The 27,846-nt window shown below is 54.9% G+C and overlaps 1 protein-coding gene across 2 annotated transcripts; it reads left to right on the forward strand.

Moving 5' to 3' along the window:
- The first annotated feature begins 144 nt into the window (after positions 1-144).
- On the forward strand, positions 145-24,741 carry CDC45 (cell division cycle 45). Of its 2 annotated transcripts, none has more exons than XM_060119148.1 (19): positions 145-260; positions 374-433; positions 1,084-1,176; positions 2,267-2,404; positions 3,212-3,358; positions 6,981-7,036; positions 8,154-8,202; positions 9,235-9,296; positions 10,147-10,197; positions 11,217-11,336; positions 12,575-12,706; positions 12,876-12,974; positions 13,619-13,780; positions 19,435-19,573; positions 19,648-19,731; positions 20,168-20,286; positions 21,606-21,682; positions 23,227-23,292; positions 24,612-24,741. In XM_060119148.1, the coding sequence occupies exons 1-18, from the start codon at positions 210-212 to the stop codon at positions 23,289-23,291; spliced, it is 1,704 nt and encodes a 567-aa protein (XP_059975131.1). In that variant the 5' UTR covers positions 145-209; the 3' UTR covers position 23,292; positions 24,612-24,741. The 2 variants fall into 2 exon arrangements, with proteins under 2 accessions (XP_059975131.1, XP_059975132.1); XM_060119149.1 differs by lacking the exon at positions 24,612-24,741 and adding an exon at positions 24,280-24,306.
- The last annotated feature ends 3,105 nt before the right edge of the window (positions 24,742-27,846 follow it).

Raw genomic sequence — 27,846 nt, forward strand, 5'->3', positions numbered from 1 at the left:
GCGGACTGGACTATTCCAGCCGTAAATGGCGGAGCGCTAGTGCCCGCCCCCAGCGTGGACCAATCAGAAAGGAGGAAAGGCTGGGAACGGAGTCCCTGTTGGTTGGCCCCCGGGCCAATCGGAAGAGCGCTGATTTGGCGGGAGTCTTGACCGCCGCCGGGCTCGCGGTGTTTCTGCGCGAGCTAGGGTGGTGTCCCGCTGCCGTAGCCATGTTCGTGTCAGATTTCCGCAAGGAGTTCTACGAGGTGGTCCAGAGCCAGGTGAAGCCTTCTTTGGGCCCCGAGGCTTGGGGGAAGGGACGAGGGCGCGCGGCCGTGGGGGCGGGAGGGGCTGGGGTTCGGGGCGCCGCGTTCAGCCCTCTCTCCCCCGACAGAGAGTTCTTCTTTTCGTGGCCTCGGACGTGGACGCTCTGTGCGCTTGCAAGATCCTTCAGGTGAGGCCCGCGGGCCGGGCGGGCTGGGGGCGCGGGGGAGGAGCGGGGCGAGGACCCCATCCCGGGCGAGAGCTCGTCCTGGGGCGGGGACTCAGAAGGCTGCTTCCCTGGCGGGACGGCGTTGGATGGGTTAAAGGAGAACTAGGTAAAAGGCAGGGAGACTAGTTAGTATCTCTGTAGCAACCTGGGCACAGAATGGTTGCATTCGAGAGACCCGTAGACCTGTGGCGGCTTCTCACGTGTGGGGTTTGAAGCGGAGGAATCTTACAGCCGAGGGCACAGTGGTGTCATAAGCGATTCTGGAGATACTCGATTCTTTAGCCTGTTAGGGAAGATCGTTGGTTCGGTTCTGAATATGGTGCAAGGTTTACATGAGCTTTGGTCAGAGGCCCTTGGGTCAAGAACTACTTCTCAGAAGACATAGAAATACCATCAGCTTTTCAGTTTTCCTTTGGTGATTTTCAGCAAAGTTGACCAGATGATTCAGTGGATATTCATGTCCCCATCACCTACTTGCTGACACAAATATTTCACTAACCTTAGATTATCACGTGTTCTTTGTCTCTCATCTTTTTTTTTTTTAAGTGCATTTCAAGGTAGATTGCAGACATCCTAAATGCAATAGGTTTTGAAAAAAAATCTCTCTCCAGGCTCTGTTCCAATGTGACCACGTGCAGTATACGCTGGTTCCAGTTTCTGGGTGGCAAGAACTTGAAACTGCATTTCTTGAGCATAAAGAACAGGTATGAGAGATGCATTTGAGAATATTAGGCTTTTTTTAACTCAATTACAACTTAACACTGAGCATTCTTTCTGTGTATACAATAGCTTGCATGTATTTCTAACTACCGACTTTCTTCAGAAGACAAAAGTGAGCTATATGTCCAAGTGACTTACCCTCAAATTGTGGAGACAAAATTGACAACAAAATAGAGATAGTGAATGTGGGCAGCCTCTAACTTTGAACTTGTGTTTCATTGTAAGGTGCTTGGAATTTGGCAGGTTGTTTTTTATATGGCCTAGTAAAAATTACTTTAGATTAGACTACTGTTTCATATTTCTCTCTCCAAGAAAACGTATCCAGGTTTCCAACTTGAAATTCAGGAACATACCGTCTCCCTTTGAAATTTAAGCAGTAGAGGCCAGGCCTCCTCCCACCTCTGCATGGAGCTATAATGAGAGATGAGACATCTGAGACCCCACAGCCCCACAGGGAGAGACTGGAGTCTGGAAGAGGGTCCCTAGAGTTTCTGGCCACATCTAGGACTGTCTGGCAGAGATAAGTCCTCACCCGGTTCTCCTGTCATCATGAGAGGGACCTCTGCCAGTTTGATATTTATAAGGAAAGGGTTTTCTATAGTGATAGGATGTAATTAAAGGGTTAACTTAATATTTAGGTGCTTGTTATGTGTGGGCTACCTAAGACTTGCTAGAAATTTAACCCTGTGCCATGCTACTAGCAAAGAGAGGCCATTTGTCACAGTAGAGTGACAGATCAGAAGAGACTCAGTTATGCATTTGAACTCTTGGTCCATCCACATCACCTTCTTGACCCCAAGCCCGAGACTCGGGCACACTCATCCTTTGCCTGCTCCTCGTTGAAGCCAGGACAGGCATGGAACCCACCTCACAATGTCGCGGTGGAAATGAAATGGTATATGGAGTTGTTAAAGCACTTGCACAGGCCAGCTGTGGCCGTGTTTGGAGCCCCTCACTGTCAGCGCCTCGCCATGCATCAGGGGCTGCGTGTGTCTCAGCAGGACCCAGGCCTAGTGCTGAAGACAAACGGCCTCCCCCATGCGCTTACTCACAGGGTCCCCGTCCTTTTCTCAGTTCCACTATTTTATCCTCATAAACTGTGGCGCTAACGTGGACCTGTTGGATATCCTTCAACCCGATGAAGACACCGTATTTTTTGTGTGTGACACTCACAGACCAGTCAATGTCGTGAACGTGTACAACGATGCCCAGGTAAGCAGGCCTTCGGGATCCATGTCTCCCCTGAGTTCTCCTGTCCGTCTGTCTGTTCCTTTTTATGCTGCGGACAGTGTCACGCCTGGTGTTCTTGACAAGGCCCGTGTCCACCTCCCCTATAAGAGCTGGAGCAGCCTGAGGACAGAACCTGGTCTTGTCCATCTTTGATGAGAAACACAGCACCTAACCTTGGAGGTGCTCAGAGGGTGTGTGTGGGATTCGCTTGTCCTGGAAGGTGTAGGGACCAGAACCTGCCCTGAGTCTGCACTCCAAGCTCAGGCCAGCCCAGCTTTATTGAATATTGGGGGACCTCAGAGGCACCTCCCCTATAAATGGGGCTAGGATGCACCCTGCCCATCCAGGGTGGTGTTGGGAACAGCAGGACAGTGGTGTGAGGCTGCTGTGAGCCTGCCATGGCTCTGTCACACGTGCTGTTTGACCCATCAGCAGTGGGCATGCATCCACGGTAACAAAGCATCAGCCCTGAAACTCTCACGTGAAGGGCCTCTTTTAGAGACAGGAGCTTTGCTCGCTTCAAGGTCACCGATCTCCGTGTCCTCTGTCAAAGGCCGAGGTACAAGGCATTTGTTTTGTTGGCTGAGTATGTGGCCTAAGGGGAAGCTTTTTTCCAAACTTAATGACTGTAGGTAGTTTTCAAATTCCCGTAGTTTCTGTGCACCGAATAGCATGCAGATTCCAGCAGCTTACTGTGGCCAATTGAGAAATAAGACTATGAGAGAAAACGTGATGGATAGTTTTCCATGAATGACAGAGGAGATTGATTGCTTTTTGTTTTAATCTTAGATCAAACTGCTCATTAAACAAGATGATGACCTTGAAGTTCCCGCCTATGACGACATTTTTAGGGATGAAGAGGAGGATAAAGAACATTCGGGAAACGAAAGTGACGAGGGGTCAGAGCCTTCCGAGAAGCGCACACGGTTGGAGGAGGTGGGTTTGGGCCTCTCAATACGATCTTGTGGAAATGATCACTCCCCGAGGTCAGGGGTCAGCCCGGAGCCTGTGGGCCCAGGCAGAGATGGGAGGCAGCAGGTGTGGGTGCCAACTCTGTGCTCTGCCATCCCCTGGCTGTGTGGCCTCAGGCAGGTTTCTGGACTTCTCTGAGCTGCGGCATCCAGCACTGGTGGCTTCTGCGAGATGTGGAATTACAGGCGGGAGGCGCTGCTCCTCCCACACAAGGGACAAGATTATTCTAGTGCTCGGTGTTGTGAGGAAGCTAATGCCCTCTGGCCCCCGGTCCTTGGTGTGCAGGCTGAGATTTGCCTCTGGAATGTTTGGGGTCCTCCCTTCATCCTTGGCCTGACCAGGGCCTTGGGAGGAGCCCTTCAGGGCCATGTTTGGGATGTTCTGGACACTGTCCCCCTGGGGGGTGTGTCCTGCTTCCTCACCTGCCTCCTATTTCTAGAGTCTTGGGTCAATCCGATTGGGACCTCTCAGACCCACTCTGAGATTTCTTTCCTCTTGCCTGCCTCTTTATCTGTTCTATTTTCCAGCCAACTTTTGTTCTTTATCTTCTAATCTTTGATTTTTTAGAGCTCTTTCTTTTTATTATATAGGTCCCAGGTGTACAGCATTATAATCCAACATCTGTGTACACTGCAAAGTGCTCACCACCATGAGCCTAGTTATCACCCACCACCATATGCTGGATCCTGATCCCCTTCACCCATGTCCTCCACCCCCCAACCCCCCTCCCCTCTGATAACAAATCTCTGTATCTATGAGTTTATTTTTGTTTTATTTTGTTTGTTCATTTGTTTTGTTTTGTTAGATTCCATGTGTGAGTGAAATAATATGGTATTTTATTTTATTTTTTATCTTTCTCCATCTCAGTTCACTTAGCATAATACTTAAAGGTCTATCTATGTTGTCACAGTGGCAGAATTCCATTTTTTTTTTTATGGCTGAGTGGTATTCTATTGTATATACACACCACATCTTCTTTATTCATTCATCTGTCGATGGACACTGAAGTTGATTCTATGTCTTGGCTATTGTAAACAGTGCTGCAGTGAACATTGGGGTACGTGTATCTTTTTGAATTAGTGTTTTTGTTTTTTTCAGATATATGCCCAGGAGTGGAGTTCCTGGGTCATATGATAGCTCTATTTTTAGTTTTTGAGGAACCTCCATACTGTTCTCCATAGTGACTGCACCAATTTAGTTGCCAACGACACTGTAGGAGGGTTACCTTTTCTCCACATCCTAACAACATGTGTTATTTGTGGTCTTTTTTGATACTAACCATTCTGACAGCCATGGGGTGATATCTCATTGTGGTTTTGAATTGCATTTCCCTGATGATTAGTGCTGTTGAGCATCTTTTCGTGTGCCTGTTGCCCATCTGTATGTTTTCTTTGGAGAAATGTCTATTTAGGTCTTCTGCCCATTTTTTGATTGGGTTGTTTGTTTTTTTTTGCTACTGAGCCGTCTGAGCCCTCCTGATCAGCCCTAGAGTTCCATAGCCACGAGGGGAGGGGACAGGACTCCACTGTGCATCGTGGGGAGGGCCAAAGAATTCTTGGGCCCTGGGGGTTTTGTTAGTCAACTTTACTAAGGTATAACTTCTACACAATAAAATTCACCGGGTGTACAGTTTGATGAGATTTGACAAATGTGTGAAGCCATGTGACCCCCACACATCATAATAGAGAACAGTTCTATCATCCCCCAGAATTTCCCTCATCAGGACCATGACTTGCCTTTTTAAATTAAACTTTGAACTTTGAGATCATTGTAGATTCACATGCAGATGTAAGAAATGAGTTGAAATCACTTACATACATTGCCCAGTTTCCCCCAGTGGTGACATATTGCAACACTACGGCACAACATCACAACCACTGAAATAGGCGAGACACAGGACATTTCCGTCACCACAAGGACCCCTCCTGTGGCCCTTTTATAGCCATACCCACTTCCCTCCTGCCCCCACCCCCTCCTTAGCTCCTGGCAACCACTATACTCTTCTTCATTTCTATAATTTTATCCTTTCAAGAGTTATATAAATGGAATCATATAGTAAATAACCTTTGGGGATTGGCTTTTTCACTCAGCATAATTCCCTGGAGGTTCAGCCAGGTGTTGGGGTATATTGGGTTGGTTCCCTTTAGTTACTGAGTATGTTCCATGGTGTGGACCGGCCTCAGTTTAGCCAGTTACTCACTGACAGACATCTGGGCTGTCTCCAGTTTCTGGCTATTGTGAACAGCGCTGCTATAAGTATTTGTGTGCAGATTTGTGTGTATGAACACGAGTCTTCGTTTCCCTGGGATGAATGACCAAGCGTGCATTTGCTGGGTTGTGTGGTAGTTATGTGTTCAGTTTTTTAAGAAGCTGCCAACCTTTTCCGGAGCGGCTATACCATTTTACATTCCAACCAACAATCTACAAGTGACCCAGCTTCTCGCGTTACCACTAGGTAAGGAAGCTCCAGGCTCCCTGCCTGGCCTCTGACTACCCTGGCGAGGGTGTAGGGAGTGCACAGGTAGAAGGAGGAGGTGTTACAGATGGGAGGTGTTCATCAGGGGAGGCTGGGCTCCATGCGGCCTGCGCTGGGCTGGAGGGGGCGGACCTGGAGTCAAGCACTTATCCTCTAAAAGTTTCCTGTCTTCTGAGGCTGTTCCTTCATGGTTCTTTGGCTTTTGTTGGGGATGTTTTTCTTCGTACCTGTTGGTGTTTCCAAGTGGCTGGCTTCTTCAGCTCCAAGTCTGGGATGTATGAACAAAAAAGAAAACCCGGGGAACTCATGCTGTGACATCCCTCAGGTCCCAGGATCCCTGGCTGGTCAGCCTTCCTCTCCACCTTTCAGAATCTTTTTTTTTTTATAATATGTGATATTGGGGTTTCTAAGCATATTTAATGAATGTATAGAGAAAAATACACGTATACCATCTTTCCAGAAGCAAGTTTTTAAAACTGCCATCCCTGGGCTTCCCTGGTGGCGCGGTGGTTGGGGGTCCGCCTGCCGATGCAGGGGACATGGGTTCGTGCCCCGGTCCAGGAGGATCCCATGTGCCGTGGAGCGTCTGGGCCCGTGAGCCATGGCCGCTGAGCCTGCGCGTCCGGAGCCTGTGCTCTGCAACGGGAGAGGCCACAGCAGTGAGGGGCCCACGTACTGCAAAAAAAAACTGCCGTCCCCCTACCCCCGTGCCTTTGTTGTGGGAACTGAATGAGGTTGAGCCTGTGAGATCAGAAGAGTCGCTGGAAACGGTGGTGTCTGGATGTAGAAGTGTGAGCTCTTTTTAATCTGGTGGGAAAGCCAGCAGGAGGCAGTGGCAGGCTCTTGGTAGATTGCACGGTGCTGGGATGAAGGACTCTGGGTGTGGCCTGAGCAGGCACCAGCGGGGGGGGGGGGGGGGGGGGGGCGGCTGACCACATCCACGCACCCGCAGTGGTGATGGGCCAGAGGGCCCAGCTGCCCCCTCAGTGCCTCCCTCCCCAGGAGCAGGCTTCGTGCCCTGTGCCTTCTGCCAGATCAGAACCTTCTTGGGCTGTGGGGTGAGTTCCTGGCTCCTTTGCTCAACCCTTTGTTCTCTTTGTCGTGGATCAGGAGATCGTGGAGCGAACCTTGAAGAGGAGGAAGCGAAGAGAATGGGAGGCCCGGAGGTGAGGCTGCGTCCAGCAGCGGGTCAGCGATGCCCCTTTCTTTTCCATTTGAGGATCACATGTTCGGTTTAGAGCCTCTGCGCCAGTGTCTGCAGGATTGAGCGGGTGGCCCTGCACCGGGGAGGAGCTCAGGGTCCCTCTGTCTCGCCCTCTGGTCCCACGAAGGCCGAAGGCCGGGCCTGGCCTGAAGGTCTCCCAAGCACATGCTATCCATTAGGGGTGAGGGCCCTGGTCCTTTGTTTTCATAGTTTTCTAAATGTAGATACTTTTATTTACAAATTCGAGCGATGGCAATTGTGTAAAACTTTTCATGGGAAAAAAAGTATGAAAAGGAAACTAAGTTACACACACCTTCTCTTACTGTTGCAAATTAAAAAACAGAAGTGCTTTAAAATGAAAACATTGGAGAGGTTATCCTAGCTTGAGGCGAACCGTGGAGCAGTTCTCTAGAGCTGGGAATTCCTTGCTACACACAGTCCTTGGAGGTCTCGCAGGGTCTGAGTACCCAGCCCCTGTCCTGCTGTGCCCCCAGCCAACCCCTGTGGAAGGACAGTGTAAAACCATTTCAGGAAGTGTAAGGAAAGAAAACTGAATATAACCCACTTTCACTAATAGGAAGAGATTCTGGCTTTGGATTGATTTTCCTGGGTTATCTGTACTTGTGCACATTTTACATAATCACACCTAATTTTGCATTTTTCCTCTTAATAGGATCATAGTTCTGATGGTTCCAAAAGCCTTTATCAACTGCCCAGTGCTCAACTGACCGGTTCCCCTTCTTTGTGAACCGGAGGCTGGGTCCAGCATCCTCCTGTGACACATAGGCTGCACGCAGAGCCCCGTCTTGTCTTGCTTGTTCCGTGAATTCCCTTCTGGGGATCATTTCTTGGGGGTTGTTCTGGGGCTGTGCCATTTCACATATTCTGCAGCCACACGAGGTTTGAGCCCGTTTACTCTCCTCCCAGCCATTGTATGTCTACACTCCTTGAAGAGTCAATAAGTGAAAACAATCTATTTCAGTTGTGTTTCTTGGGTACCGTCCAGTTTTAGCATTTTTCCCAACATTTGTCTTCCTGTTCTGCTTCCTGTTGAAGACCCGCGTTTTGTGTCATTACAGAAGAGACATACTCTTTGACTACGAGCAGTACGAATATCATGGGACGTCGGTAAGTACAGATAGGCGGGATTCATGGTCACGTTTGGACTCTAGGGGTCACTGTCCTAAAACAGGAGGAGGAATGAGCACAGGTTTTAGAGCCACGAAGGCCTGGTATGAATCCCAGCCCCACAGCTTCCTCTTTGTGATCTTGGGCAGGGGATGCAGCTTCTCTGAGCCTCTGCTCCTCAGTAAAAGGAAGAGAGCAGCCCTCACTCCAGAGGCAGTTGTTGGGACGGTTCCTTTTACCTAGAGGTACTCAAGGAACAGCAGCTATTATTTCTGTTCATGATCAAAAGTACAGAACAAGGGAGTTCCCTGGCGGTCCAGTGGTTAGGACTTGGCGCTCTCACTGCCGGGGGTCTGGGTTTGAACTAACATCCTGCATGCTGCGTGGCCAAAAAAAAAGTGCAGAACAGGTCTGTTAGTCTCTGTGCAAGAAGGTAGAACTCTGGACTTACACAGGCCCACCAGCATATGTGTTACAGGAAGAGTTTCGTACAGAAAACCCAGTGTGTCGACTCTGGCATCGCTGAGCAGAGCTCAGGGCCTTGAGGACCCCTAGAAAATAAGTTTCCAGTAAAGCATCTTGTGTTTAGCCTTAGAATTTGGCTCTGGGGCCTTGGACCCTGAGCACGGATTTCCAGAGCCCCTTTTCTGGTCAAGGCCCCATTGCCCTTTGTGGGATCATCTCTCTGCCCTGGCAAGTGGAGGATCCTAAGCTGCAGGAGGGGTGGGTGGTATGGGCAGGAACGGACGCCCGGCCCCTCAGATGCTGGAAATTCCTGCGGAAACCAGTCTCCTTGGCGCTGTTGAAGGAAGCCCAACATCTCGGCAAACGGGATTTAGAGTCTTCTGGTCAGACCCTGATCCTTCCATCTCCTGCCAGAACCCAGCCCGTCTGCTCACGGGAGCTGGATGCTTCATCCACAGGCAGCCCTGTGGGAAAGACCCTTCTTGCATGGTCCCAGGGCCCCGGGCAGCACGGGCCTGGCCCTGCCGTGAGCACGGCTGCCCGGCCTTAAGCCTCTCTCTCTTGCAGTCGGCCATGGTGATGTTTGACCTGGCGTGGATGATGTCCAAGGACCTGAGCGACATGCTGTGGTGCGTGAGGCCCTCCTATGAGCAGCTGCATCCTCACAGCCAGGGCGGGTCCCCACTGCCAGGGGAGTGCTGGGTGCGGCCCCTTTCTGCATATGTGCAGGCCCTGGTCGTCTTCCTGACTGGGGCCCCTGGCTGCACACAGACTCCTGGGGGGACTGGGGAGTGTCATGGGGCGCCGAGGGTCTGAGGGAGGGGCCTGGGCCTCTCCACCCTTCCCAGCTGACCGCCCAGCCTTGCTGCCCAAATCAGTTTGAGTGTGACGTTTGAACAAGGCTGCTGGCGCCAAGCATCTTTGCAACCCTGGCGGGGGGGTAGTTCCGGTACAGGAGTAGCCGTTGGCCTGCCTCTGAGCCTGCTGCTGGGGCTTCCGGCAGGGGTGCTTGCCCACTGCGCTCCTGAATGCGGGTTGATTTGGGGACTAAAGGCTCAGAGTCTAGCGAGGAGTGTGTGGATCTGGCCTGCTTCACCCTCAGCATTCTGCTCTTGATCCTGGTTTTCTCCTCTGCGAGGTGAGGGTCTGTGCTGAGTCAGAGCCTCAGGACGGCCGGGGCAGGGCCAGGCACTGGCCACATCAAGGCCCAGAGGTGCCCTGTCGCCCTGAGCCGGCAAGGGTGGCGTGCGGCCGGGCAAGCCGGGACACAGGTGGTGTGGGGCCTGCCGCTCTTGTCATAGGGGATCCCTGCTGGGAACCGAGAGCCCCACAGCGGTGACACTGCAATGGGAGCCTTGGAACCTCTCCACCCGCAGGGCGGGACCGCTGGTCCAGCAGAGTGTCTGGGTCAGGCCACGCTGGCAGGACATGCCTGTGAGTGCCGCCCACCCATTCACGGCTCCATTCCTCTCCTTCCAGGTGGGCCATTGTTGGACTAACGGACCAGTGGGTGCAAGACAAGATCACCCAGTAAGGATGCGCTCCCCCGGGCTGTCTGAGGTCGGCCGCAGCCGGGTTTGCAGTGGTGGGCTGGGGGCAGTGTCCCTGCGGCGCCCTTTGAGGAGGGGCTGCCTTGGGCCTGGGTCCTTGTCAGGACTGGACCTCTGGTGCAGTCATGTGTGGCCTTGTGTGGATGCTTCATCCACCTCGGGGGCCCAGCAGGTGGAGCCTGAGGTGAGCGGAGGGGCCCCGCTCCCAGCTCTCATGGTGTCTGTTGACCCCTGTGCCTGGTGGACACAGGGCTGGGAGGAGGGGCCAGGGCCCCGAGGCCTGCCAGGGCGGGCAGGCGTGACCTCAAAGGTTGGGGGAAGGCTGGACAGGCCTGCAAGGAGGGCTGGTGTGGACCCGAACCCTTTTTGCCCTTGGTGGGTGGGCTTTGCTGTTACTGTCTGTCCGACTCCAGGATGTAGACACGTGGGTGGGGGGAGGCGGTGCCTCTCTCATTCCTGCTGCTCTGGTGCCATCAGGTGGGAACTGTAACCCCGTCCAAGGGCCCCGTGCCTGCCTCCTGGCACAGCCTCCGCCTGCACTGGTTTCAGAGGCCCCTGTGCCCCGGTAGCTGCCCCTCCCACCCTGCCCACTGGAGGGTCCCGAGTCTCACGGCCTGGGCCTAGCCTGTTCCCCTCCTGTGTTGCCGATGGCGTCAGGTGCACAACGCTGGGCACCATGCTGGCCTGGGTGGCCCCTCAAGTGGACCTGGACGGGGTCTGCCTTCTCCTGCTCTCCTCTCCAACACTTCCTGTGCTGGGCGTCTTGTCACTGTGGGGTCTGTCCACTGACTGCGGCTGGCAGGTGGGCCATGGCACCCTCTGTGCCCACCCTAGGGGGCCTCAAATAAATGATGCGGGGAAGCTGCTGCCCAGGAGAGAGCGCACGGGGGTGGCAGACGAGGCCAGTGCCTGGCCCTTGTTTGCCTGCAGAGGCAGCAGGAGTCCTGGGCCCTGGACAAGAGGGGTGGAGGGAGCCCCAGGTTGCGTGCTGTCTTCCAGGATGAAGTATGTGACCGATGTGGGCATCCTGCAGCGGCACGTGTCCCGGCACAACCACCGGCATGAGGACGAGGAACATGCGCTCTCCGTCGACTGCATGCGCATCTCCTTTGAGTACGAGTATCCTCACGGCTCAGCCCTGCATCCCCGGGACGAGAGGCTCTGGGCAGAGGGTACAGTGGGTGCAGCAGGAGTCCTGGATGTGGGCCCTGCCTGGCTCATCCATGGCTTTGCCATGTTCAGGAGCATCACGTGTATTAGGGTGCATGGGTGCTGGGCGCACACAGGCAAGTGCACGCAGGGCCACAGCGGTTCAGGCAGTTGAGAGGGTTTGCAGACTCCTGCCGAGCGGGCGGGGAAGCAGCAAGCAGATGCAATTAGAGAGTGACACTTCACGAGGAGGATGTGGCGCCTCGAGGGGGCGACCCGGGCCATCTGGCTGCAGGGCTCAGGACAGGCTTGGTGAGGCCATGTCAGAGGAGAGGCTCAGCCACCCTCAGGGGAGGGAGGGCTGCCTGGGCAATCCCATGGCCTTGCAAAAGCCCTGAGGTGAGCTCCAGGGAGGGGCTGGAGCTATGGACGGGTGCAGGTGGAGGAGCTGGTTCTTGGTGCTTGAATGTCCCGGGGCTGCCGAATGGGGGGGATAGGCTGTGGCAGCCATGGCAGGGGTCTCGCTGCTTTGGTGGCAGGTAGAGCGATGGCAGGGGTGGGGCCGGCCTGTGCCTGCCCTGGGACAGCTGGGGACCAGTGAATGTGGATTGGACAGGTCAGGTGGGGGTGACCACGACAAGTCTAGGAGGAGGTTCCGGGTATGGGGCAGCCAAGCTCCGGGAGGGGGTGACCACCAGGACCCGGGTCCTGACATGTGACATCTGGGGACCGGGGTGCGCCGGGAGTGCGGGCAGGGAGGACAGTGGCCCCATGGCCCAACCAGCAGGAGGGACATCACAGAGGACAGAGGCCACCGTGTGCCCAGAGACCCTTGGCGTGGGCGAGGACCATCCTCACAGCCACACTTGTGGCCCCAGGAGTGAGGAAGAGCCTGTCAAGGAGTGGGGCGAGAATGAGGCTTTGTCGAGGGGATCCCAGGACAGACCCAGCCAGGTGGAGCCTGTGGGGAGCGGATGGGAGGCCAGCCTGAACTGGCGACGCCCAGTGGGGCCTCCCAAATCCTGTGTGGCCACAGGGGCCCCCGGATAATGCAGTGCGTCCCATCTCCCAAGCTCTCTGTCTGGGTCATGTTAAGCTAAGGTCGAAGAGCTCCAGGTCCCCGGGGGGCTGACTGGTTATGCAGGTGGTGGTCCCAGGGTGGGGGCCTGGGTCACTATGCAGCCACAGCTCCTTGACCGCAGGCCCAGCCTCTGCCTGGCGCTCTATCAGCACTGGTCCCTCCACGACAGCCTGTGTAACACGTGCTACACTGCGGCCAGATTCAAGCTCTGGTCTCTTCACGGGCAGAAGCGGCTGCAGGAGTTCCTCGCGGATGTGGGGTGAGTGAGCGCCGAGGCCCGCCCCCCATGGCCCCCCTCCCCTGGGGGAAAGCCCCCACTCCTGCTCTATCCCACATTCCTCACTCGATCCCAGAATCTGGTCTGAAGGCCAGGCCGGGGCATCAGCCGTGACATCACGCCTCCTGTGACCAGTGCTCCTCTTTCCCAGTCTCCCCCTGAAACAGGTGAAGCAGAAGTTTCAGTCCATGGACGTCTCCTTGAAGGAGAATTTGCGGGAGATGATTGAAGAGTCTGCGAATAAATTTGGGTAAACACATGTTTCTCTGGATTAATCTTTGTCAAGGTTTCAGCTTTAATCACATTCTAAAAATAATGCAGAAAACAAGAACACTTAGATGATTGTGACCTGACTAGCCTTCCCTGAAGTTTTGAGTTCTCTTTGGGTTAAAATTAGGGCTTAAGGTGCCTGAAAAATCTAGAATACTTACATCCTGAGGCTGAGGTGCAGACCTTTGAGGTCAACCTGGACTGTCCGTCACTGGACCCTGGAAGGGCCCACTGGGGCCAGGTTCAGGCGAGCTCTGCCCAACCGGGTCTTCTGACGCTGCTGGAGGGACACAGGCCAGGCTGCTCCTGGTGCCCTGGGGTGCAGGCAGGAGAGGACCATACCCACATCCCTGTACCACTCCCACTCCCCCACACACAGCTAGCTCCTGCCCTGCCCTGACGGGCTCACAGCTTTGTACCACGTGCTCAGCACCCTGGTTGAAGGCTGGTGTGTCAGCCTCCTGACTCCATCCATTCTCTGACCGGAATGGCTAGCTGCAAGCATCAGTGGGGGCTGGGGAGGGAGCATTAGTGCCGGCCTGGCCTGTGTGAGAGCTCACCCTAACTCGAGGACACTCTCGGCCACGCTCAGAATGACAGCCGTGTCGCTTCCTCCCATTGCAGCATGAAGGACATGCGCGTCCAGACTTTCAGCATCCATTTTGGCTTCAAGCATAAGTTCCTGGCCAGTGATGTGGTCTTTGCCACCATGTCGCTAATGGAGAGCCCCGAGAAAGACGGCTCTGGGACGGATAACTTCATCCAGGCTCTGGACAGTCTCTCCAGGTAGTGGGCCTGGCCGTGGGCCCCCATCCCCGCCGGCCACTCGGCCCTCAGCCCCACACTGCCAGGGAGGCAGGTCACAGGGCCCCTGGGCACGGGGGTGACTGTGTCTTTGCAGGAATCCAGATCACAGTCCACCTGAGCTGGGGGCGCATGAGACACGTGCCCATCTTCAGTATGTGTCATGTCCTCTGGAATCCTTTTCTTCTTTCTTTTTGATTTAAAAATTTTTCTTCTTTCTCACCTCCCATACTCCTTCAGGCATTATTGTTTATTCATTCCTGTGTTTCTTCTAGTATAGTTTTCATTTCTTAATTATCTTTCTTTTCTAATTTTTTCTTATCTCACTTCCTGAGATGTACTATTTTTTTTAATGTCTTTCAGCTTGTTTTGAAATACAATATTACAGTTCTGGTCTTTTGGGGGCGTGTCTTTCTAGTTAACCTTCACTGTTGAGAGGGAGACTATCCTCCTTGTTCTTTTTCCTGACAATAACTGAGGGGATTTGATCGTTGCTCATTTTTTGTGAGTTTAGTCTTCCTGACTTTTTCGGGGGAGATATGGTTCACACAGCTTTTCCAGCTTCAGAGTGTTAGAAATGGAGGGGCCTGGTTTCTGGGGTTTCCTGGTCCATTCCCAAGCACACTTTTTTAAACAGCTTTGCTGAGCTATTATTCACATACTCTATGGCTCACCCGTTGAAAGTGTACAATTTAATGGCTTTTAGTATATTCACAAGGCTGTGCAAACATCACCACTATCTAATTTTACGACATTTTTATTGCTCCAAAAAGAAACCCTGCTCCCCTCAGCCATCGCCTCCCAAATCTCCCATCTCCCCCAGCTCCTGGCAACCAATAACGTACTTTCTATATCCATAAATTTGCTCTTCTGGACATTTCATATCCATGGACTCAGACATTAAGTGATCCTTTATGGCCTGGCCTCTTCTGCTTAGAATAATGTCCTCAAGTTTTATCCGTGTTGTAGCATGTGTCAGAATTTCCTTTCTTTTTATTGCAAATAATATTCTATCATAGGGATAAACCACATTTTATCCATCATCAGTTGATGGACATTTGGGTAGTTTCCACCTTTTAACGATGATGAAAAATGATGTGAACACACATGTGAGTTTTTGTGTGGACATGTTTTCCTCTCTCTTGGGTATATACCTGCGAGTGGAATTGCCGGCTCATGTGGTGATTCTGTGTGTCACCTTTTGTGTAACTGCTGAACTGTTTTCCAAAACATGACTTCACCATTGTACATCCCCACCTGCAGTGTATGAGAGTTTGAATTTCTCCATATCCTCACCAACACTTGTCACTGTCTGACTTTTTGATTGCAGCCATCCTAGGGGTATGACGTGGTCTCACTGTGGCCTTGATGTGCATTTCCCTAATGGTTAATGATGTTGAGCAGTTTTTCATGTGCTTATTGGTCATTTGCGTATCCTGTTTGGAGAAATGTATGTCCTTTGTCTCTTTTTAAATTGGGTTGTCTTTTTTTTTTTTTTTTTTTTTTTTCTGCGGTACGCGGGCCTCTCACTGTTGTGGCCTCTCCCGTTGTGGAGCACAGGCTCCAGACGCACAGCCTCAGCGGCCATGGCTCACAGGCCCAGCCGCTCCGCAGCATGCGGGATCTTCCCGGACCGGGGCACAAACTCGGTGTCCCCTGCATCGGCAAGTGGACTCTCAACCACTGTGCCACCTGGGAAGCCCAAATTGGATTGTCTTTTTTTTTTTTTTTTTTTTTTGCGGTACGCGGGCCTCTCACTGTTGTGGCCTCTCCCGTTGCGGAGCACAGGCTCCAGATGTGCAGGCTCAGTGGCCATGGCTCACGGGCCTAGCCACTCCGTGGCATGTGGGATCTTCACGGACCGGGGCACGAACCCGTGTCCCCTGCATCGGCAGGTGGACTCTCGACCACTGCGCCACCAGGGAAGCCCTGGATTGTCTTTTAATGATTGAGTTGTAGGAACTGTTTTGTATATTCTAAATATGTCTCTCGACAGATACATGATTTGCTAATATTTTCTCCCATCCTGTGGGTTGTCTTTTTACTTTCTTGATGTTGTTCTTTGAAGCACATTTTTAATTTTGATGATGTTTGGGTTATCTATTTTTTCTTTTGTTTCTTTTGTTGGTGGTGTCATAGCTAAGAAACCATTGCCCAATCCAAGGTCACAAAGATTTACACCTCTGTTTTCTGTAAGAGTTTTATAGTTTTAGCCTTTATGTTAGGTGTATGATTCACTTGAGGTTAATTTTTGTATCTGATGTGAGGAAGGGATCAGCTTAATTATTTTGCATATGGGCATCTGACTGTTCTAGCACCATTTGTTGAAAAGACTTCTTCTACCATTGAATTAATTTGGCACCCATGTTGAAAATCAGTTGACCATACATGTGGGAATTTATTTCTGGATTCTCACTTCTCTCCCACTGATCCATGTGTCTAACCTTATGCCAGTACCACACTGCTTTGATTACTGTAGTTTTGTAGCAGGTTTTGGCTATGCTGTGTTCCTTGAATTTCCATGTGAAGTTTAGGATTAGCTTATTAATTTCTGCAAAGAAGTCAGATTGCATAGAATCTATAGGTCAATTTGGGGAGTGTTGCCATATTAACAATATTAAGTCTTCTAATCCATGAACATGGATGTTTTTCCATAGACTTAGATCCTCTTTAATTTCTTTCAGCAGTGTTTTATAGTTCAGAGAATAAACTGTACACTTTTTATTAGATTTATTTCTAAATATTTTATTCTTTTTGATGCTATTGTAAATCAATTTACTAATTTCATTTTTGGTTTGCTCATTGCTACTGCATAGAACTACAATCAATTTTTGTATACTGATCTTGTCCTGCAACCTTGCAGAACTTGTTTATTAGTTCTGACAGTTTTTTAGTGGATTCTTCAGGATTTTCTATATACAGGATCACATCACCTGCAGATAAAGATGGTTTTACTTCTTCTTTCCCAGTCTAACTGCCTTTTATTTCATCTTCTTACCAGTTGCCTGGCTAGAACCTCCATGACAATCCCAGCGTGTTTGATCAGTGCCTCTGCCTTCCTTTTCTGAATTGTCCTTCTCTTGCCCAGTTTCAGTTCCACTCGTAGCCGTCTCTCTTCAGCAAGGGGCCCAGAGTGGAAAGGAGCTCTGGCTGGTACGGGGAGCTAGTCTGCTCCAGCCCCCTGGTGTTTGCCATGGCCCTCACACTCACCTGCTCTTGCGTGGCGCAAAACTCTTTTAAGTTTTGGCCACTGTCCCCAGTTGCCTGGAGTTTCACCTTTCTTAGGTCTCTGCTTCTCTGCTCCCTCCCACACGTCTGGTGGCCAGTTGGGGGTCTCTTCCCACCTGCCTATATTTTGGGGTCTGTGGTGTTCCGCATTCTTTGTGTTGTAAATGTGGGTCCTAGGTCTTTGGTTTTGTAATGTAGTTGCTCTGTTTTTATCTAGAAATATGGAGAAATCAAAAAACTATACTGCCGGGCTTCCCTGGTTGCGCAGTGGTTAAGAATCTGCCTGCCAATGCAGGGCACACGGGTTTGTGCCCCAGTCCGGGAGGATCCCACATGCCGCGGAGCGGCTGGGCCCGTGCGCCATAGCCGCTGAGCCTGCGCGTCCGGAGCCTGTGCTCCGCAACAGGAGAGGCCACAACAGTGAGAGGCCCGCGTACCGCAAAAAAAAAAAAAAAAAAAAAAAACAAAAAAAAAACTATACTGCTGACTGTTTCCGCCTCCTCTCAGAATTGATGGGCCGGTCTTAGCCATTGTCTGCTGACTTCCTGCTGTGACAAAAGAGCATTCATCCCATTTCTGTGCGCCTTCCCCTCCTGTTGGTACAGTTGTGCCACTATTTTTAGTTTCTTTGTAACCTTAACATACTTCGGTCTTGTTCTTTCACCAGCATCTCTTGTCTCCCTAGTTGGTAAGAAAAGGGTGTTGGCATCCTTTGTTTTCTCCTCCCCCATACCTCCCAGGATGTGAAAATACTTTCACATGTTCAAGGTTAACAATAGTGGGGTAGAGGACAGAATGTGAGTCGTCTCATCATTGGCTGTAGATTGATTTTCAAAGATGAAGATCAGTAAATAGTGTTACTTGGTTGCTCTAATAAAATATTCCAGAGTCACTAATGTGCGGTGATCCTGTTCCTTTCTGGCTCAGCTCTTTGTTTTCCCTGGAGCTCTTCATTGCCTCCTTTATCATATCCGGTTTTCCCAGCTCTCATTCCCTGAGCCCCTTCTGTCCAGGAGAGCCTGGGGCTCTGTTCTCGGCTCCAGCTCCCTAGTCCTGCCACCCGCCGCCACCACTGGCGGCCCAGACTGTGCTGCTGGGGTGGACCCAGCACATCTTGGGATCCTCATCTGTTTTTTTTACTCCCATTTTGCTAGAACATAATTCTTAAGCAACTTTTAAAGAAAGGGCACATGTGAGGTAAACATTCTGAGCTCTTGCACATCTGACAGTATCTTCTGCCCTCATCTGATTGCTGGTTTAGCTCATGCAGAATTCAGGGTTGCTCCCTGTCTCCCAGCAGCCAGTGGTGTTGATGAGAAGTCTGAGCCATTTTGGTTCTTGTTTCTCTGTAAATGCACCCTCACCCCCACCAGAAGCTTTCGGGATCTTTTTTGATTCTCAGTGTTCCAGAATGTCTAGTGGTGTGTGGAGTGGATCTTGTTTCATGCATTAGACTGAGGTTTTGGGTGAGCCCTTTTAGTCTGAGGAAATGCTTTCGTACTCTGCCTTTACTATTCCCCCCACACATATGTCTGTTTCTTAATCTTTCTAGACTTCCTAGAATGATTCTGTGTCTGATTTTTGCTTTATATTTTCCATGTGTTTGTCTTATCTGTGGTAAGGAAGGTTTTCTTGACTTTGAGTGAATTTTTTATTTGTTGCAACCATTTTACTTTCCACAAATACTTCCTGGTTTCTGATTGTTCATTTTTCATAGCATCCTGTTCTTGGTTTACGAATATATTGCCCAAATCTCTCTGAAGATACTAATTAGACTTTATTTTAAGCCTCCTTTTGGTCTTCAAATTATGTTTCCACTAGGGCTGGTTTTTCAGGCCACAGGCATTTCTCAAATGTCTGGTGGTCCTCCACATTCAAGGAGTTGGGGGGGTTGGGGAAGGCTGTGGAAGCCTGGCAAGCCTGCTGGCCGGAAGGCATCACTTCATCTTGGTGGGTGGGAAGCCCATGTGACACTTTAGGACCCTTACCTGCTGGGTGCAGAGGCTTTGCTCAAAGACCTGACTTCTCCACAGAGGGCTCATTTTATTGTGTTCAGAACGGAACCCTCCTTTGTGTGGGGGAAGGGTAAAAATCCACCTGTCTGGTGGCGGGATCCCTAGTGCCCCCCAAGCCTCTCCGGTCAGAGCCCTGCAGCACCTTCCAGGAGGCACCTCTGCTGGCTTCCAGTCTCCGGTCTTCTGATGCCAGCATGAACCCCACCCCACCCCCAACCCCTGCACCTCTCCTGTCCATCACCGTGGGCTTAGACACTTTTTATTCCTTCCTCTCACCGGAAAGGGAGCTGGGGAGGGAGGGAAGTGAACTGTTGGCTCCACAGCCCCTCTGACCCAGAAACCAGGTGTCCGGTCTGCGGCCCGTGCTGGAGCCATGCACTTGCCATGTTTCAGGGGGAACCTGGACAAGCTGTACCGCGGCCTGGAGCTCGCCAAGCAGCAGCTGCGCGCCACACAGCAGACCATCGCCAGCTGCCTCTGCACCAACCTCATCATTTCCCAGGGGCCCTTCCTCTACTGCTCCCTCATGGAGGTCAGCTCCCCACCGACACGTCCCCAGCCCCGCCCGCTGGCCTCCCCCTGACCACCTACCCCCACTCCCTGCAGGGCACCCCAGACGTTGTGCTGTTCTCCAGGCCAGCTGCCCTGAGCCTGCTCAGCAAGCACCTGCTCAAGTCCTTCGTGTGCTCGGTGAGGGTGGGAACACAGCAGCCTGGGGTGGGGGGGAGTGGCTGGGGCTGGCAGGTGCCTCCCTTTTCCTGAGTTGTGTTCCTCCGCTGAGCCCTGAACCCTCCACTTCCCACCAGACCTCATGCCATCACTCACCACCCAGGTCACTTGGACAAGTGGCGGGGGGTGGGGGGCCTCACAGAGCACGCAGGGCTGGGGCTCATGTTCAGCGGAGGCGGGGTGGGGCAGGGGCAGGGGCTGCGGAGGGCCTCCTGCAGGAGGTGACAACTGTGTTAGGACCTAAAGGAGGTGAGGGAGGGAACAGGGGCACAGGAGGCTGGGGGCAAGCTGCATGGGGACTTGAGTGTCTCTGGGAAGAGGGAGTCCCTGGAGGCTTTTGGGGAGCGAGGGACTGGGGCTCCTGGGCACTGTGACCGAGGTGCACTTCCCTCCGCAGACGAAGAACCGGCGCTGCAAGCTACTGCCCTTGGTGATGGCCGCCCCCCTGAGCGCGGAGCAGGGCACTGTAACCATGGTGGGCATCCCCCCAGAGACCGACAGCTCCGACAGAAAGAAGTGAGTCCTGGGGCCCGGGGCTATGGGGGGTCGGCCTCAATGCCAGGCCAGGGATGGCCTTTTCCGCCATGAAGCAGGGTGGTGGGGCTTACACACGTGGGGTGCAGGGTGGAGCAGCATCAAGCACGCACTGAGTGGGGTCGGAGTGCAGGGAGGTGCAGCAGGCAGGCGAGCCTGAGGGTGGCAGGGCAGTTGGGGCCTCATGCTGAAAGCCCAGGACAGACACCAGTGCACGGGGCTCACCAGTGAGGGCACGTCTCTGGGCTCCAGGTAACCCGGGTTCCTGTGAGTGGCCTGAGGCCTCTTGGGAGTTCCCACCCTGGCATGGGGTGGGGGGTGCAGGTGTGGTGTGGACGTCCAGCTTCCAGGCAAGGGCATCCAGCTCCCTGAGGAGGGCCGGCCAGGGTCAGACGCACCCAGGGTGGGCAGCAAGGTGCGTGACCCTGCGGCTGCGGCGGAACCCTCAGCCCTCCCTGGGCCTGAACCCTTCTCTGAGGAGCAAACAGTTTGCACTGAAAATCTGCATCGGGTCTGGGTCTTACCCTGGGTCTGGATTGGTCCCAGCTGTGTCACTGTGAGCTTTGACCTCCTTCTGCGTCTGCAAAGGCCATTGAGCCGTGAGTGGGGAGACAATGGCCTCTGAGACAAGGGCTTCCCTGCTGCCGGGCTGCCTTCCAAAGCTCCCTCGAGGGTCTCAGATCCAAAGTCACATGGGTGGGAGCCGGCCAGGGTTCCCGAGGCAGCACCGTGGCTGCCTGTGTCCTCACTCGGGCTGCCGGTCTGTGCATGGCTGGCCGGCTGGCGGTGAGCTCGGTGGATGCGCAGTCTCCTGTGAGGGCGGCCGTGGAGGCTGGGAGCACTCGCTCTCCTCTGCCCGCCTTCTGCCCTCTGCTCTCCACAACAGGCACTGGAGCCCCTTCCCCACGCTCCCGCTGTCTCCACAAAACCTCCCTCGAGGCAGCTCCATCCAGGCTGCTCCCCGAGGGGCTCCTGCTCCCCCACCACCCTGCGGGCCCCTCCCCATCCCTGGTCCCACCTGCTGTGTGTGTCTAGGACCCCATCCCCACATGGCTCCGCGGAACCTCTGCCTCTCACCTGCCCCAGCTGCCAGCACGGTGCCTGGGGCGGGGGGGGGGGTGCCAGGGGACACGCCCACCTGAGGGCTGAGAAGGGCTGACACGGAAGCAGTGGTGAGAGGCAGTGGCCGTCCAGAGAGTGGGCTGAGGCCTCGGGGCTGTGGCCAGTGAGGAGTTTGTGTGTCCCTGGCGGGGAGAGTCCACTGCAGGGACAGCCCCCAATGCGCCTCTGTGTGTCCCCAGCTTTTTTGGCCGGGCGTTTGAGAAGGCGGCGGAAGGCACCAACTCTCGGACACTGCACAACCATTTCGATCTCTCAGGTAGGAGTCCGCTGCACTGAGGCCCTTTCAAGGTCAGTGCTGGCCTTGGAACCAGGGAAGTGCCGGGGGTGCCCTGCCAGCAGTCCCCTGGCCTCGGGCCCTGCACCCCATCTGGGCCCTGACAGGCATACCTGGCTCTGGCCTTACGATCCAGCCCCTGAGATCACTTCACCAAGGAGCTTGGGGGTCTGGCCACCACTATGCCGTGACGCTGCCGCATGGTGGCTTTGGGGGGCCACACCTGTAGGCCACCAGCACCCCCGCAGCTTCCCTGGATGCCAGTGTGGAACATGGCATGTTTGGCCATATTTGCTTTCTGTTCTTCAGATGTGTGGCACTTTACCCCTGTGTTAGTGAGCCCGGGCTGCTGTAATAAAGCACCACAGAGTATGGGGTTGAAATAACAGAAATGCATTTCTTACTGTTCTGGGGGCTGGAAGGTCAAGTGTCAGCAGGGCTGGTTCCTGCCAAGGCCCCTCCCCTGGGCATGTAGATGCTGTCGTCTCCCTGTGTCTCCACATGGTCGTCCCTCTGTATGTCTGTGTTCTGATTCTTCCTATAAGGGCACCAGTCAGACCGGATCAGGTCACACCCTAGTGACCTCATGTGACCTGATCACCTCTGTAAAAGCCCACTGCCAGGTACAGTCATGTTCTGAGGTGCCGGGGTTAGGCTGTCACCATAGCAAGGTGGGCACCTTCAGCCCATAGCGCCCACCTCTCAGAAAGGACCTCTCACATCACCACTGATGCCTTAATGGGGACCAGTCTCTGAATCTGAGACCCACCTTCACCCCTTTGCCTCTGGAATCTAGAGCTGGCGTCTTCCTGCCGGGTCCACTCAGACTGTGGCTCCGTGGTGGGGGGTCCCCTCCAGCAGTAGCCCCCCACTTCCCGTTTCATGCCTGAGACTGCAGACAGGCGGTGCTGGCCAGCCTGCAGGATGCCCTGGCTTCCCACATGGGAAGGACTGGAGGGCCGGGAGCTGCTGGGCTTCCCCCGGGGGTGGGCGGCTTGCACAGGGCATGGAGGAAGTCGAGGCCTGAGGTACCCACAGCTTGCAGGGCCAGGCTGGCTGGTTTTGTCCTGTATGATGAGGCCCCGTGCTTGTCTGAGGCTGACAGCCCCCAGAGATGGGTCAATTTGCACCATGTCCCCTTCTACGGAAGGGACACCAAAGCTGAAAGACTAGCCGGAACAGGATGGAAGGCTGCCTCCTGCCTGACCACTCGGGTGGGAGGGAGGCCCCTCTGCCAGGGCTGTGGTGTTCAGAGTGTCACCGCTGGCCCCCTGGCTGCCCCGAGGGTCCTGCCCACAGACCACAGCCGCAGCTGCACTGACAGGGCAGCCAGGGAGGCCGGTTAAATAGGCCTCATGGTCCAGAGCACCCCAGGCCACCAGGGAGCCAAGTGCGCCTTGGAATGTGGTAGGGGGTTGTCGCCACTGGGGCGCCGGGCAGCAGGAGTCAACTTGGTACTTGGTGGCCTCCCCCAGCTCTATCCCTGTTCCTCCCGTCCCAGTGATGTTTTCCTTTCATTACTTCAGTGATTGAGCTGAAAGCCGAGGACCGCAGCAAGTTCCTGGACGCACTCGTGTCCCTCCTGTCCTAGGGTGAGTTATGGGGGAGGGGTGCTGGCGGGTTCCCGTGGCCCTGCCACAAAGCCCGGCTTCTACCTGGGTTTGAGGCTGGAGATGGGGTCCAGCGCCTGTTCCCAGGGACAGCTGTCCCCAGGCTGGTGGCAGGACCACAATGAGCCACTTTGAGGGATCTAATTTCATTAAGCTCCTGGGATCCCTTCAGAAGGAGCTGCGTTTACCCTCCTCTGATCACAAGGCACCGGGTGTGGCTGGGAACAGGGGCTGCCCTCACCCCAGCATCAGGCCCTGTGCTGGAGCCCACGGGGTGTCTGTCTATCTGGGCTCTCACGCGCTGGACTTCTGAGAAGGCCAAGCTGGTAGCAGCTGCTCAGTGGGGAATTACAAACCGTGGGCCCTGTGTGAGCCTGGACGCCTGCGGCTGTCACTGTGACAGTGCAGCGCAATGCTCCCGCCAGCGCTGTCCCCTGTGCCTCACACACCACCTGGTTCTCAAGGGCCCTCGGGAAATGGGCCGGGGACCTGCTCTGTCTAGTGACCCCTTCTCAGCCCAGGCCCCCCACAGCGGATGCCCTGCCCGGCATCTCCCTGAGCCCCGGCTGGAGTCGTGGCTGTGGCACACGGGCCCCATCCAGGCTCCGGTGTGGGGGGTCCCTCCTGCCGGCCCAGGGTCCTTCCTCCGCCCCCCGTCCCTGGTGAGCTGGGAGTGTGGGTGCCCTGGTGGGCTCTGCTGAGAATGGCCTAGGGGCCTCAGGGACCTCCCCCAGCCCCTCTCTCGGGGGGCACAGGGCTCTGGGGGCAGATTGGGTCTTATGTGACGTCTGTGGGGAGCCTCACCGGGCTGCCCCTGTGTCCTCATCTGAACTGGGGCTGACACCCCTTGAGTCTCAAGGGCTGGGCCTCAGCAAGGGCCTTTGTGGGGGGGGGGAGGGTTAAATCAAAGGTTACAAATGGGGGTCTTGGGCAGTGGGGCTGGCATCTGAGGCAGACCCCTCCCTGCAGCCTGCTTGGTGATGATCCCAGGGCCATGTGCGAGCTGCCACCAAGATGGCACCAGGTGGGCCAGCCTGGGAGGGTGAGGGGCAGCATGCTGGGGGCAGTGCCAAGGCTAGACAAGCCGCCAGGCAGGGTCTGTAAGGGGAGGAGGCGCCAGGAGCCGTGTGGCCTAAGGTACTCAAGCAGACAGGACAGCAGGTGCTACCCCCCACCCCTGTCAGTGGTGGGGCTGCTCAGAAGCAGCCGCTTAGCACGGCAGTGGGAAGGCCTGGGCAGTTTTTTGATTTGGGGAACCATCAGAATTGTTTGAAATTTATTTTTTCTTTTCTCTTTTCCAGAGTTTGATTTCCTCAGAAGTGACCTCCTTCTCCTTATTTATATTAACTGGCTTTTATTTAGATTGTAAGTTATGGACATAGTTTTAGATGCACGGACAGTGTTTTTAATGGAATAAAATGATTATTTTAGGTTTGGTGCCCCAATCTTGGCTCTGGTCACAAGGCCAGTGCTTGGTTGTTCTCTGAGCCTTGTATGTCCAGAGGGACCTTGATCCTGTGCCCTGGGCACCCCGATGCCCAGCAGGAAATCAGCATGGAGGGCAGCTTCCAGGCTCCCTGGACAGCAGTGGGCAGAGGCCAAGCCCCTCAGCACCTCCACTGACCACTTTGATGCCAGCCAGGACCTGGCTCGGTTCGCCCTCCCACCACTTCCTCCTGTCCACTGGCCTTGGCAGCATCTCAAGCCCACCCTCTTGACTGTGTACCCCTCCCAGGCCCACCCTCCACGGCCATCATCTTACCCCCAGCACCTGCCTGTCCAGGCGCCCCCCACCTTCTGGGCACATGGCAGGCACTACCAGGCGAGTCAGGCAGGGATAGCAAGGGCGGGGCCCCAATTCAGGAAGGGAGGGGCTTGCTGAGGGGCTTCGGGGTCAGCTTCGCCCACGTCCTATCGCAGAAGGTCCAAGCTAGACAGGCCTCAGCAACCTCCAAAGTCTTCGGAGCAGCAAGAGTTCTCTGTCAGGGAAGCCGTGGGATCAGCTGGCCCCACCCTCCCAGTTGTCCCCAGGACACCTGCCAGGGTTGAAGGGATCTGGAGGCAAGGAGGATGCCATTTCTGTGCTTTGGCGCAGAGAGAGCCATTCACACAAGTGGCTGAGGCCATCTGTACCACTGCACAGAGCTCGGGTGCCAGGGGAGCAGGCAGGCTGGAGGGCCATGGCCACCTAGGTGTGGCACCTGGGGCCACGGGCAAGAGGTGGCAGAGTGGTCTGGGCAGCACTTATGTTGGTGGGAAAAGCCCAGAAATCGTGTTCAGGAACTGAGGACACGGGTTAGGGGGGCCAGGTCTCAGAGTGGGCCTTGGGGAAGGGTAGTGGGCAGTGGGGTCAGCTGCATTGGAGCTGCATTGCTCCTCCCACCTGACCTCTGGCAGTGGAGTTTTCCCCTGCCCTTCCCAGCATGGGTCGGGGACAGCAGCCTGCCCCGCCAGGGCCCTCAAGCTGCCCACCCTGGCCATCTGCAGAAGCTGAGGGCTGGGCAGCTACCATTCAGAATCCCGGCTGACGCCTGGGGCCCTGGAGTCAAGAGAGCTCTGGGCTGTGGAGGAGGCAGCCTTAGGCCTGCGCCTGGGCCAGACACCCTGTACCTGACACTGCCTGGACCCTGTGGCCAGAACAGAAGTGGAAGGACCTCTGTTCCTACCCCACCAAGAGCTGAGGCTCCAGGATCACACACTTGCTCGCTTGGGAGCTGTTTTAGGTCAGGCTCAGGCAGGGCTGCCATAAAGGCTAAGGACCTCTGTGCCATGGGGCCCATCCCTCTATAGTCATCCCACTGTTGGGAGCTAAGGCCCCCAGATAGTTCAGCCTCCCTGGAAGTTCTGGGATTCAGGGCCATGTTCACAGTAGCTGCCCTGAGCCCATGTCCTTGGGTTCTGCCCCTCCCTACAGTGAGGAACCTGGCCAGGCCTGGGAGACTCCTTGCCATTGGACCCGGCCCAGGCATTTCTGGACATGGCCCTCAGGGTGGAGTTTGGGGGCATTTGCCAAGCCCTCTGCACTGGCTGGGCTTGGAACTCCCAGCAGCCCCTGATCCTGTCCACTGTTCTCTTCTGCCCTGGACGCAGTGAGTTCTTGGTGGCTGTGACAGCTCTGGTCTGCTTTGCCCTCCAGGAATCCCACCCAAAGGAGGAAGGTCACACGGTGCTCCCAGCAGGGGCTGACACAGAGGTGCTGATGGTTGGCCCAAGTCTGGGCTGGCCGCCAGACCACCAAGATGGGCACAGGCCCTGTGCAGAGAGCTAGGATGGAGGGGCTGAAGCTGAATCTGGGCAGCCGGCCGAGGGTGCCTCCTCCCCATGGCAACGCGCTTCTCAACCTGCAGCCAGCTCTGCTGGAGCCCAGCACACATCCTGGATTTGCCCCTGTTCCCACTGCACTATTGGCGGAAAGGATGGAGTCAGTGTTGTATAGATGTCTAGCCATGTGAGGCGACCCAGAGATGGCCGAACCCTGGGAGGGCAGGTGGAAAACGCCCGTCCGGTGGTGCCTGGGGACCAGCCTCTTCTAGGTAAAGCCAGCAGCCTGGCAGCCCACCCTTAGCCCTACCTGCATCCCAAGACCCACACACACTGGCTGGGGTCAACCTGCATCCTGCTGGGGTCTGCATCACAGCCCCTGCTCTCCACCCCCACCCCCAGGCCCTATGACTCAGCAGTGGCCCTTCTGACTACAGGTCTCACTTCCCTGGGTTGCAGTGAGCTGTGGCCGTTTCCCACCCAACGGGAAGGTGACCAGATAGCAGGAGGGACCTGAAAAATGGCCATGGGATCTTCGGGATCCCAGGGGCCAGCCCTGGAAGGTCCCCACAGGAGCTTTTTGGGGAGAATTTGGTGGGTAGGTGGATGAATGGGGGCTGCAGAGCACAGGCGGTGACTGGACAAAGAACAGGACACAGGTGGGAGGGTATCCAAACCATTTACTAAGCAGACTCTTACCCTACCCCCCCTCCCCAAGCTGTGAAGGAGGGCAAGGCCCCAGCCCCACACCCAGGATCCGGTGCTCGTAAGCCTTGCCTGGCGAGCTGCAGGGGTGAGACAGGGAGGTCCAGACCAAGTCTCTTGCCCCCACCCGGAGGCCAGCCTGCTGATGGAGTAAAGGCCAGCTATAAACGTCCCTCCGGCAGCCGAGGGTGGGGCCCCTGGGCTCTCGGTCTGCCCCTCTGCAATCAGCAGGAGCCACTAGGGAGTGGGTGGCATCCGAGACCCTGACGGTCAGAGAGGGAGCGGCATCTCCAGTCCAGTGCCCACACAGCCAAAGGAACGCGCGCCCTACCCACGTCGGAGCCAGCACTGCACACAGAAACAGAGCGAGTCTTCCGAAGTGCACGTCGCCTTGCGGGGCAGGGCGCAGCCCGGGTCCGGCTAGGCGGCCGGAGAGGACGGGCTGCGGACAGAGTCCGGTCCGTGCGCAGGACCCAGAGTTCCGCAGAGCCTGTGCGCCGCGGAGGCCGCCGTCCACGCGGGGCTCCCCTGGCCGGTCCTCTCGCTTGCGGCCCTGCCTCGCAAGCGCAC

This window comes from Mesoplodon densirostris, chromosome 15 (assembly GCF_025265405.1).
Source record: "Mesoplodon densirostris isolate mMesDen1 chromosome 15, mMesDen1 primary haplotype, whole genome shotgun sequence".
Taxonomy (NCBI): domain Eukaryota; kingdom Metazoa; phylum Chordata; class Mammalia; order Artiodactyla; family Ziphiidae; genus Mesoplodon; species Mesoplodon densirostris.

Bases quoted from the DNA above. Each gene is read 5' to 3' on its own strand.
- CDC45 (XM_060119148.1), top strand. From the start codon at position 210: ATGTTCGTGTCAGATTTCCGCAAGGAGTTCTACGAGGTGGTCCAGAGC. The intron at 1,177-2,266 runs GTATGAGAGATG...TCCTTTTCTCAG, and splicing joins TTCTTGAGCATAAAGAACAG to TTCCACTATTTTATCCTCAT. The intron at 3,359-6,980 runs GTGGGTTTGGGC...GTCGTGGATCAG, and splicing joins AGCGCACACGGTTGGAGGAG to GAGATCGTGGAGCGAACCTT.